General features: G+C 45.2%; 2 protein-coding genes across 3 annotated transcripts; both read right to left on the reverse strand.

Moving 5' to 3' along the window:
• Window positions 1–3,371: 3,371 nt before the first annotated feature.
• LOC117897847 (protein bride of sevenless) lies at window positions 3,372–8,230 on the reverse strand. 2 transcript variants are annotated; one of them, XM_034806913.1, is made up of 6 exons: window positions 8,214–8,230; window positions 6,553–6,674; window positions 5,885–6,394; window positions 5,367–5,816; window positions 3,855–5,308; window positions 3,372–3,794 (listed from the first exon to the last, which is right to left on the reverse strand). In XM_034806913.1, exons 2-6 carry the CDS (start codon window positions 6,599–6,601, stop codon window positions 3,537–3,539), a joined length of 2,721 nt encoding a protein of 906 aa, XP_034662804.1. In that variant the 5' UTR covers window positions 6,602–6,674; window positions 8,214–8,230; the 3' UTR covers window positions 3,372–3,536. The 2 variants fall into 2 exon arrangements, with proteins under 2 accessions (XP_034662804.1, XP_034662805.1); XM_034806914.1 differs by lacking the exon at window positions 8,214–8,230 and having other exon boundaries at window positions 6,553–6,733.
• A 704-nt stretch (window positions 8,231–8,934) lies between these two features.
• Window positions 8,935–11,152, reverse strand: LOC117898172. The gene is made up of 4 exons (XM_034807381.1): window positions 10,874–11,152; window positions 10,040–10,837; window positions 9,865–9,988; window positions 8,935–9,800 (listed from the first exon to the last, which is right to left on the reverse strand). Exons 1-4 carry the CDS (start codon window positions 10,979–10,981, stop codon window positions 9,046–9,048), a joined length of 1,785 nt encoding a protein of 594 aa, XP_034663272.1. The 5' UTR covers window positions 10,982–11,152; the 3' UTR covers window positions 8,935–9,045.
• Between the last annotated feature and the right edge of the window lie 311 nt (window positions 11,153–11,463).

Raw genomic sequence — 11,463 nt, forward strand, 5'->3', positions numbered from 1 at the left:
GAGTAAATAGGGTATATTGTACTTGTGCACAAAGTGAATGTATGTAACGCACAGAAGGAAACGTCTCCGACCCCATAAAGTTTATATATATTCTTGATCAGCATCAATAGCCGAGTCGATTGAGCCATGTCTGTCTGTCCGTCCGTCCGTCTGTCCGTCCGGCATTATTGGATCATTATTATAGCCACAATGAAGAAATTAATTAGCAGTGCCCAAACCCACCCCGTTCCGCAGCTTATATTTGTTTTTTGCATATTCTCCCATTCACACTCTGCTTCGCGCTGTTTATGGCCTCTGCCCCTGACACGTTTCTGCCTCTGCCACGACTCTGCAGTGTGTGTCTATAGGGGAGGGTGGCGAGCTAAAGGAGCGTGTTGGCGTGAGTAGTATTGTTGATGTATATGACAGATGAAGAAAAAATGTAAAATTTGACGAATAACCGCTAAGGTGCAGATGTAGTACTGAGTGCCGGGTATAAAAGTTGTGACGCATAAGAAGCGTCTCACACGTCCCTTCTCGTTTAAATTTTTTTTTCATAAATTATTATTCAATATAAATAAAAGTGGATATTTCCAGTTAAAATTGTATCTTATTAGTAAATATTTATTTCTCTAGAAAACAGTACATTAATATGCATGTAAAATCGAATTGCTTCCTCATTACCTTAACTTGTTTTACACTGATTAACCTACGTATCCGCAATAAACAAAACTGTCCCCATTTATTCCATACTTCATTTCCCAGACAATCCTTCAACTGAAAGTCTAGATATTCCACAAGCCTTTGTTGGTAAAGCGCTTCAATCGTTGTCTATTAATAGCTAACCACTGGCAACTAAATGGAGAAATTAAAAACAGAGAAAAAAGCTCAAAACTCGTCTTCTGTTCTAGTGGTTGCAAAGAGTCTGCCTGTCAAATTTCATGAATGAACCCTCAAGCGAAATTCAAGGGAATGGCGAGAAAAACCGCAAAACAATAAAAGCCCAGCCGCACAGAAATAGAAGCTTCGTGAAGTTTCGGAACTAAAATAGCCAGAGCCATAGCCAGTCACGAAGTAGGCGACAAATAGCTCCACGAGCTACATATGGCGCAAACTCTAGCTCTCTTTCACGCTCTCGCGGGTCCATGGCGCATAGAGTGTCTCTTTTTTTTTGTGGCATAGGCCAGTGCGCGTCACGCTTCTCGCCACCTGATTATTTTTGATGAATGAAAAGCTTGCTGTTTTAGTTTGCCAGTATCTGCGTGGCGTGTAGAGTGAGTAAAAAGGGGGAAAAATCCTACCTCCGCTACCCCAAGCCCACTAAGTCGTTCGCTGTAGTTGCAAAACAGCGACAGCTACTGATGTCCTGGAACAATACATAGTAAAAGCGTGCTGACAGTGTGCGTGTGTGTTAGTATCTGTGTGTAGCTGCGTGTGTGTGGTGCGTCACATGCCTTTTTTTGGGTAGCATGACTAATGTGAGCAAATGCCTATCGCAGGATGTGGCGTACATTTTGGCGACAAGTCAGAGCAGATACACATTCTTTGCCCAAGCTGTGTCTGTAACTGGTGTGATGATGTTGATGTCGTCACTGAACCATATGAATGCGCTGTTGACTCATGCAGCTTGGAGTGTGGAGTGTGAGTGTTGCTTTCATTGTTAATTGTATTGCTTCGGGCTGATATTTTTTGTGTAGACTAGAGAAACAAAGAAAAGTTCGCGTATGACAAATTGAACTTTGGCCTCATGTTTGGAGGTGGAACTGAACGAAAAATACGGTGTTTCTGGAACCTTAATTTAGCTAAAAACGCCTTGAAAACAGGCCTGGATGTGGCTTTGAGCTCTTGTGGTTGATTTATTGTTTAAACTGTTGAAGTTCACCTCTTTATTTTTGAATTTTAGCTTCTACTGCTTAAAAGGTATTTATTTTATTTATTAAATAAGGGATCAGGGTATACAAGTTGTGACGCGTAAGAAGCGTCTCATAAGTCCCTTCTCGTTAGTTTTCTTTTCTCTTCAAAATTGTGGATACCGCAGATTTTCTCCCTTTGCGGGGTTGGGGCGAAATTTTGAAATACACTTGTAGCAGTGTGAGCATACTTCCATCTTATAGTTTCTGAGATCCAGTCGCCCAACAAGACGGACGGACAGGCTTGGACAGAAGGACGGACAGACGGATGGACAGACAGACATGCCTATATCGACTCGCCTATTGATGCTAATCAAGCATGTATACACTTTGTAAGGTCGGAAACACTTCCTTCTGTGTGTTACATTTTTTCCACACAAATACAATATACCCTATTTACTCTTCGAGTACCGGGTATAAAAACTGCACACGAAAATAGGGGCGGAAAATTATGCCAAAACATATGTACGCAAGGACAAAACTGCGGGGGCTAATTTTTTATTTTCGTCTTAGTTATCTGAGTCGAGATCGCCGAAATCGGGCTGAGCCTGAAACTGTAGGCTGCTTGGGGCAGGCAGGGCAGTGCAAGTTATGACAACGGCCAGTGCACGAAAAGCGCGGAAAAGAAAGGTGCTTAAGCAGAGAGCGAGCGAGTGCCTAACGCCTACACAGTCGCCCAGAAAGTGTGTATAAACTGTTTTGTATAAACAAGAGAAACCAGAGAAAGTCTGTGGCTTGGGTGGGATTACATGGCAAAGCATAACTTTATTGAAGTTGGGCTGAATCACATCTCCCTTCGGCCCTGCCCCTGCCACTGCCACACGGAATAGCTTGCGCGTGGCATTTTCAGCAAAATCGGCGCCATTTTAAATGGTCGCGTGTAGTCTATAGTTTGCGGCGACCTCGCGATGCCTCAGTTTGAAAGGGAGGCCCACATGGCTACACATCTTGTTGCGCCATTCCCGTGCACCACGGTCAATGGCTTTCGAGCTCTCTGGCCAATGTGAGCCTGACGTCAGCGCCTTCACTCCTCCACAGAGAACAAACTCCACCACGACCCTAGGCCAAACAAAGGGGCGCCCAATGTCGCGTGACGCACAGGGATATTGAGTTCTTTTATTATTGTTGTTGCTTATTATTTTTCTAGCTTAAATTTGTTACAGGCCAGGCTGCTTGGCCACTATTGCTTGCCCTGTCACGTGTTTCCTCAGCCAATGAGAGTTATGGTGCGACAGAAAGTCGCTTTATATGAAAAGCTTTCTCTTAGTGTGTGCATGAACCTTGATGAAGAACTTTCTAGTGGTGACAGGAGTGGCAAGAAGGGGGCAACAGGCCCATTTGGGGGCTGGTTTATTTATGTCCATTTATTCAGTTCGCTAATCTTATGAGAATAAATACATATGTATAAACGAGAGCGCTAGAGATCTCTTTGCTCTCGGCAGAAAAAGGAGTTTCTCTAAAAACCTCCCGAAAATCTGCAAATATATGTTCATTCATATATTTTATTTATTCTCTGTTAAATTCTTTGTTCGTCATTGATTTCACATTAAAGACTGTTAAAAAACTGAGTTCATGTTCACAGAGCTTTGACTAGAAGTGCTTTATACCCAAACGAAGGCACACAGAAGTGATGCTCGTACAGCTTAGCTAAAACCGTGTTATCTTGTTGTTCTCCGGCGAAGGAGGTAGCGAGGACACGGATGATCGTGAAGGACTATGCTGTGGTCGTGGTGGCGGACGTTGGGGATTAATGTTGGCATTGGCCTGCCGTAGATTGGCAAAGAACTGCTGTCGCCGTGGGCCGCCGCCGCGTAAAGGTAACGTGGGTATCTCGCTGGGCGACTGATGGTTCATCTCCTCCTGCGAACAGTGACGCATGGCGGGATTCACGCACTCATAGACGCTCTGGAATAAAGTAAATATAGAGTTAAATCAAATTACACAGCTAGCTCCTACAGCACCCACCTGTTCTGAGGAGTACTGATTGTTTTGGGCAAATGCCAGCGATGTGAGAGACGGTAGAGCCTGAGCAATGTCCGAGCGTTCAATTCCCCGCACAATGAGGAAGGAGCGCGGTATCAGAATGCCCACCAGCACGGCCCAGCCCGAGGCCTGTAGTCCCAGCGGAATGGCTGCATCCCGCCACTCATCGCCAAACAGGGAGAGTAAAATCCAAGCGACCCAAATGACCAGAATAAGCACCGCTCCAATGACAATGAGTATTCCCTCGCGATAGTTGCGCTGCGATCGATATATTGAGGGTATCAGCGCAGCCACACAGCAGAGCAGCACAAAGTCGTAGGACAACAAGCCCCACAGCCAGTGGCCATAGTAGAGATTCTCGCAAGATACCGCTTCGGAGGCAACATGCATTACGACCAGCAGCTGTACAGACATTCCCAGCTGGACGAAGACACTGAAGGCACAAATCACGGCCTGGATATAGCCATTTACGTGGGATAGGAAGCCGCCCTCAGAGCCAATGGAGGCCAGCATTAGGGCCCTGCACAGAAGCAGCGAAAACACAAAGCAGTAGACCAGGGACATGATAAACACACGCACCGCACACAGCGTGTTGAGGGTCTGAGCATCCTCTAAGGTCACATGGGAGTTGCGCTGCTCGCCCACATACTCAATGGAGAAGGGCACAAACGAGCAAAATACCAGGATCAGCGAGAGTAGAAGTAGGATCGAGGTGACGGGATTTCCCTCGAAGACATCGCCCACCGAAATGCGCACCACAATGAACACTAAGATAGCCAGCGTGGCTATCAGGCCTAGGATGGCGGCCGTCAGTCCCGTTGCCACCCATGTGTCCACTTTGATGCGCCAGAACATGACCGATTCGCCGTCAAAGAGGAACGGATAGCGTCGGTTGTCTCCTGCACTATACTGACAATTAAACACCTGTCCGAACTTGGTCTTCAGATCAAGGCTGGTGCTGTTGTCGCGATTGTAGTGGTAGTAGGTCGTCACATTACTCACTAAATTTTGCGAGGCAATCTCTTGCAACTCCGTGCGGCTTTCCCCCGTAATCTTGTCGAGCGTTTGCACCTTCTTCTGGTACATCTGGAAATTCATGGCCGTGGTAAGCTTACGCATAAGCAGCAGCGACAGAATCTCTGCCGTCTCGTGCGCCTGACGGTACTCGGACGTGCGCCAGTCCTCGATAAAGTTGAGGAAATTAAAGCAACTCTCCAGCACATACATTTCCCCATCCCTTTTGCAGTGCTTGGCCAAAGAGCCACGCAGCCAGTGTATCAAGTCCACCAATGGATCGGCAAAGCTAAGCACTCGCGAGGGTAGCACACTCTTTCCAATCAGCACCTCATCCAGGGTGGTGGGTGTGGGATCCAGTTCGCTGGTGGTGCCCAAGTCGATTTCGTTTTCCATAAGGATAAAGGCTCTGTTGGGAAGACCTGTAGGGAAGAGAATTCGTAGAATAAATGTTATTATATAGCTTTGATTAATACTAACCTGCCAAAAACTCAGCATCGGTACGATCGGTGGGCACCGCAAAGAGGGTACCATTCTCTTTGAAATGACTGGCCATCTTGTTGCCAAACAAAATGTAGACGTTGTCTTCGCTCTTGAAATGCATCAGACACATGTGTTCCTGGCGGGCGGCTTCCATAAACTCATTGTACATATCCAGATTCTCGGTGGCAATCTCAACGGATGCAATTTTCTCACCCCACGGCATTTGATGCAATAAATGTGCCACGTTGGGGAAAAGAAAGGCACGAGTGTCTGGTATGGGCCATATGTTGTACTCCAGATCTTTGATGATTGACTCCAGTTGCTTGTACAACTCATAGTCCATGAATATGCCCATGGAGTACTGGGTGCACTGCTGCAGATATTGAACCTCCTGCAGGAGAATGCTTTCGGCCAGGCTGTCGTTGTCAATATTGATGGCACGAAGTCCTAAGAGTAAATGGGTTAATTGACAGGTTATTTATCTATCTCTTTGAATGAATGAGTCTTTTGATTACCTATTTCAAAATCTGCATTTATGAGATTCGCTTGGTTCACTCGATTGACCACAAAGAGCGCCGAAATGGTATCTTTGGTCAAAACACTAAGCATCACATCACCCTCTAAAATCTGCACGAATTCATCTTGCGTTCGTATGAGGCTTCCCTCGTCCGGACTGTTGATTGTCAACTGCAGTCCATTGAGGCATATCTCTGGCAGTAAGCTGGCTGTTGAGCCTATACTCCCCACAGTACTCAGACTGCCACTGCTGCTGCTGCTCTCCTCCGTTGTGGATGCGATAAATAGGGCCAATTGGGCGTCACCCGGACTCGAGCTGGCTGTCTCATCAGTTGTGGTTGATTCTGTGCTATTTGCCTTTGATGTGCTGCTGCTGCTTGGCCTCGGCTGCTGTGTCGTTGGTTGCGGCTTGGTAATTCGCAGAGGAGCAGATTTCCTGGATGGTGCTGTCACCTCCACTCCATGGCAATCGAAGACACTGAGCAGTGTAATTAGAACACAGAAGAGCGCTGTATATTGATATTGAAGTGTTTGCATTAAACGTGTGTACTCGTATCTCGCTGAGCACTAAATTATTGTATATTTCTCTTATAAATATGTAAAATACTTAAGTATGGTGGCAATACTTCTTATGCTTCATTGTTCTCCACTTCTGTTCAATACTCACCCAATTGCAATGGCCTCCACGAAGCAGATTGCCATGGTCTCATGACCATCCTGGCTAAAATTGAACTGCTTTTTCGTTGAACTAAAAACTGCTCATTGACTGTTTAATGATTATGCAGTACACTAAAAACACAGGAAGAAAATTTTAAGTTTTTGAATTGGATAGTGTAGCACACGAGAGACAGGATTGGGCTGTTGCTGGTTTCAATCGTTATGCGAACTTTTGCAGAATTTTAATTTGAGCCAAAGCCATTTTTCCACTTGCCCCTTCAACCATTGTCCGATGCTTTGAGCCGCGTTGCGTTGAAAGTGTTGCACTTTAATCGCATTAAAAATTGTCACACTAACACACAGAGAGAGAGAGAGAGAGAGAGAGAGAGAGAGAGAGAGAAAGAGAGAGAGAGAGAGAGAGAGAGAGAGACTTTGGCTTGGCACAGTTTCGTCTCTGACGCTTTACCCGACTCTTCGTGAGCTTTTCCCCACTCTCAGTGTAAAGTAATCCGCTGGAAAATATTTATTTTCTCATATTCTTTTTTTACTTTAAGGAAAATCAATAGCAAAAAATTATTTATTTCACTTATTTTCACATTTCGCACTGAACCAACTGACGCTGTGGCACACAATAATTTTCTTTTGAGCCAAAGCATAAAAAAGGAATGATGGTAACGCCTCACTGATTTTAAGGTCAATTAAACGTTTCTCGTTTTATATTTGTCCACTGAGGTAGGCAGTTCCCCCCACAAAAACCTCTCTGTTGATCATTCTGTGGACAATCAATTTGGTTTGTGTGTGTGTCCCGATTGTCTACGGGTGCAGTGGCATTGCAACGACTACAGAATATAGTCTAAGCAAAGTTAACGTTGCAATTATTCAATGTTCCATTGGTTTGTTTTATTTCGCTTTTTTTCGCTGCTTGAACCCACCCTCGCAACGAGGGCAGAATACGGAACACTAATGTTTTTCACCTGTTTTGGCTGTTTTGTTTTGTCTAACTTGTCTGAGACCGGGCACTGCCTCGTTGTTATGGTTATTGGGCTCGAGTTGTCACTCAACATTGAGTGTTTCAAAATTATAAGAGCAAATCCATATGTATGTACATACATATGTATGTATGTATGTACATTTACGACTGGGTGGTATGCAACCCCTGAGACGATTCAGCCAGTTCAAATATTGGTCATTGCAATTAGTCGATTCAGTGAAGAAAGTTTCGGGTTGCACAATCGAAGAAGGGTGGCTAAGCTGTCCCATAGGTGCTGGTGGAGAAGTATTTATAATTGGAGAACTAATATTGGCCAGTAGCCTTTGGCAGCGTTCCCAATATTACACATCAAAGTTTACATCGAATCAGCAGCTAGCAAAATGTCATCCTTGGCTATTAACTAACCATAGAGACAAACGAACAGACAGGCTAACAGACGGGCAAATAGAAAGACAAACAGACGGACAAACTGAAAGACAAACAGACGGACAGACATGAGCTTTGACATTGGCCCAGCTTGGTCCAGCCAGGCATTTCCGGTTTTGGGGCTTTTGCATAACACTTTTAATTAATGTCAAATGCGAAACAGCAGTCATTTAGTAACATTTCTACCCCCCGCAGGGACTCTTGCGTAACGAAAAGTTGAATTCAGAAATATCACAAAGTCAACTCTTAATTACAGTTTTGCATGCGATTCGAGGAAATTTTCAATTTTCATATCATTTTTTATTGAAACTTTTGTAATATTTGAAAAAGATTAAATTTCACTTTGCACACACGCAGTATTATGTCGCCTCTAGACGACGTTCACGTTGCAACTGTTTTTTGGTCAGCAGCAAAAATAAACAGAAGAGCTGGCAGTACAGTGGCAGAACTGTGGCTGCCGTAAGCCCATAAAAATGCAGCTGCAGGTTAACCAGCCCCGGGCTCACGGTCCGGACCAAGGGTTAGGGTTAGTGGGGTTGGTTAGGTCTTGCTCTGCAGTCGACGCACTCTATGACATATGTCGCACTGAGGGTTTTTATATCGAAATTCAAGTAGTATTTGATATGGGTAAGTAAATATAATTTTATTCAATATCAATGGTTTAACCTTTAGAGGGTCGTTTGGACTTTTAATGATTGGTTTTCTTCGAAAAATCTGTGTTTTTCCTTAAAACCTTAAGACCCCTAAAACTGTATTATAAAGTTGTTTCAGTGTCTTTATTTATGTGCAGTTATTGGTGTCAACTCGGCTGCAGCTTTATGTTACTTTTGCACTCAATAAATACAGCTATTAGTGACATCAATGAACATTACCTTACTGGGATTTTGCATTTTTTTAATTTTATTTTTATTTTGAAATATCCCCGAGAAAAATCAAATGAACACATGAAAATATTTGTATATACATTTGTAGTAAACACGTTAATTTCTCGTTAATTTGGTGGAAACATTTAAGACGAAACCCAAAGAATATTTTTTATATTGTTTGTCTGATCAGGTTGGAGATTTCTTATTGTACATGGAGGAGCTATTGCCCATCCCCGGCTCCATCGTGGGACTGCCTGCGGAACGGGTTGACTGGCGCCGGTGCACGAGAGGTGACAGCTGCACTAGGGTATTTCAGGCCACAGTCGTCATCGCCGCTGCATGAGGACGATTCATCAGAGTACATGGCAAAGTCTTCCGTTTCGGAGTAGGCCTCATCCATACTGTCCCCCAGTAGCTTTCCCTCATTCTTGTCCGCATCCGCAGCTACAGCCTTGTGCTTGGCCCCACCAATACCCAGAGCGGCATTCGATTCGGCCTTGGCGACCAAGCTCGCCTCCATATCATTTTGCTGCATCTGTGTGCAGATGCGTTGTATGTGCCCCAACACTTCAGCCACTCCCAAGTGCAAGGATTGACCGACGATCTGATCCGATGACTTGTGAGGCTCAGGAGGGGTCTGCTGCTGGTGAGGCGCTTTCGAAGTGGTGCGGTATGCACAAGGATTCTGCACTTTGTTGGTATTACCATTGCCTGTGGGCAGCTTGCCGCGGTCGTGGGCAGTTTGGGTATGTTTGGGCGCTTTGCTAATGAACTTCTGGTTGGACATGGGACGAACAGTGCCCCCAAGCGACGGTACAACACCAATGGTAGCCACATTTTGCTGCGATGTATTGCTCGAGTCCGCGGTCTGATTGCTCAGCATCGCCTGGTGCTGGAAGAACATTTTATCGTACTCAGATTTCATGCACAGATACCGGAAGTGGCGCGAGCTCTCCTCGCCGTAGTGAACGAGCTCTGTGGGGATGGCATGGAAGGATTATTAAGGATTGGCCTATGAGTTTGCTCGCGGTTAACCTACTTCCGGTAACCGTCTCCTGCAGCTTCTCAAAATTGTCATTTGTTTGCTTAAGCTCCCCGGAAAAGCGTTCGATCTTGGTTCCAAGATCACGAAAGCTCTTGAACAGCGTATCATTGATGGTGTTCTAGGAGTATGTCGTAAAATATACGTAATGATAGTGTCAGCTAATACCCACCCCTATGGCTGTTTGTACTGTTTGACGTATCAGTTCGAAAAACTCCTCGGGATCATCGTCCTTATCCTCATCATCGGCGGCACTCACCTGGGGCTGGCTGGACGACTGTGACTGGCGTGGACATGTGTGTTTTTGATGAGGATGCTGGGGCGTGTGTGTGTTTCCATGTGTATGTGCTATATTCTGATGCTGGTGATTGCTGTTACTGTTATGGGTCAGCTGTTGCTGATGCAACTGGTGCTGTGGTGGATGCGGCATCACAGCCATTTGTATTGGCATCTCCATACGCATCCGGTGTGTGTGCTGATGCGAGCGACGTTTGTTGATCGAACCGCTCGTGCCGCTCTGGTGTGTCAGCTCCTTGTCGGAGAGCTCCGTGTCAGCGTTGTTGTTGTTGTTGTTGACTTCTATGGCGCCATAGTTGCTGCGCTGTGTGACAGACTTGCTGAGTGCGCAGCCGTTGCGTTGCTGATGCGGATGCCCTTTGGGCTTGGGAGCCAAGCCATAGACACTGTTGTTAACCTTACCCTTTGGCAGCGTCAAATGTGCGACCTTATGCTGTTGGGGCTGACGTCCGCTGATCTTGCCGCCAATGTTGCTGCGTTGCGTATTCATATTGCTGTATGGCGATGGCTGGGAGTGCTTCAAGATATTCGAGTTATTGCGTAAGTTTTTCGCCGTCAGGTGCATGTTCGACTGAATGTAGGAGTCGTTGTCGGTCATAAAGCTGCGCTGAATGCGAGTGTCCGGCGGACTCAAGTGAGCCAATCCAGTGGCACCTGCGCCGCCCCCACCCGCTGAATTGCGGTTGATCTTTTGCGCCGTCATCCTGGCAGTGCCTACTAAGGGCAGCGCCTGCGACTTGACCGGATGTGTAACATCCAGCTTGGAGCCATATACCTCTTCGATCACCTTGCGGCGGTTGGAACGTACCATCTTCATATTCAGGGAGTAGAACGGAAGTCGGAACACAGCTTATCAACCTTTGTAATTGACACTCTGCCACGACGTTTTTTTGTTTTTTGGTGTTTTTTTTTTCTATTAATAGGTCTCTGAATTTGTCAAAAAAATCTTGTACAATTTTGTTTCTTTACATTTAGTATGTTGTTTCATCCGATGACTTAGCTGGTATGAGCAGGGAGAAAGAGAGAGGGACAGAAGGCAAGATGAAGAGCCTACTTGATTGAGAATGAAAACGGTATAGAAAAAGTTCAAATATATTTAGACGTATTAAGGGATTCGGTAAATAATTCATCAAAGTAACACTTTCGGAATAAATTATATTTTATTTTATATCAAGCATTGTTACAATGACACGGCAATGTGCTCAGATGCGCCCTGAATTGGCATTGCTCTTCGGTAGCCAGTATTGATGATTTATCATATAAATTAATTACACTACCCGACACCATTTTTCTGCTTCG

This window comes from Drosophila subobscura, chromosome O, assembly GCF_008121235.1.
Source record: "Drosophila subobscura isolate 14011-0131.10 chromosome O, UCBerk_Dsub_1.0, whole genome shotgun sequence".
Taxonomy (NCBI): Eukaryota; Metazoa; Arthropoda; class Insecta; order Diptera; family Drosophilidae; genus Drosophila; species Drosophila subobscura.

What these genes read in the sequence shown, in the direction of transcription:
- LOC117897847 (XM_034806913.1), bottom strand. Translation starts at nt 6,601, where the DNA reads ATGGTCATGAGACCATGGCAATCTGCTTCGTGGAGGCCATTGCAATTG. An exon ending in GTGGAGGCCATTGCAATTGG is followed by an intron (nt 6,395 to 6,552) that starts GTGAGTATTGAA and finishes ATCAATATACAG; the next exon opens with CGCTCTTCTGTGTTCTAATT. An exon ending in AAATGCAGATTTTGAAATAG is followed by an intron (nt 5,817 to 5,884) that starts GTAATCAAAAGA and finishes ATTTACTCTTAG; the next exon opens with GACTTCGTGCCATCAATATT.
- LOC117898172 (XM_034807381.1), bottom strand. Translation starts at nt 10,981, where the DNA reads ATGAAGATGGTACGTTCCAACCGCCGCAAGGTGATCGAAGAGGTATAT. An exon ending in CAGTACAAACAGCCATAGGG is followed by an intron (nt 9,989 to 10,039) that starts GTGGGTATTAGC and finishes ACATACTCCTAG; the next exon opens with AACACCATCAATGATACGCT. An exon ending in GCAGGAGACGGTTACCGGAA is followed by an intron (nt 9,801 to 9,864) that starts GTAGGTTAACCG and finishes CCATCCCCACAG; the next exon opens with AGCTCGTTCACTACGGCGAG.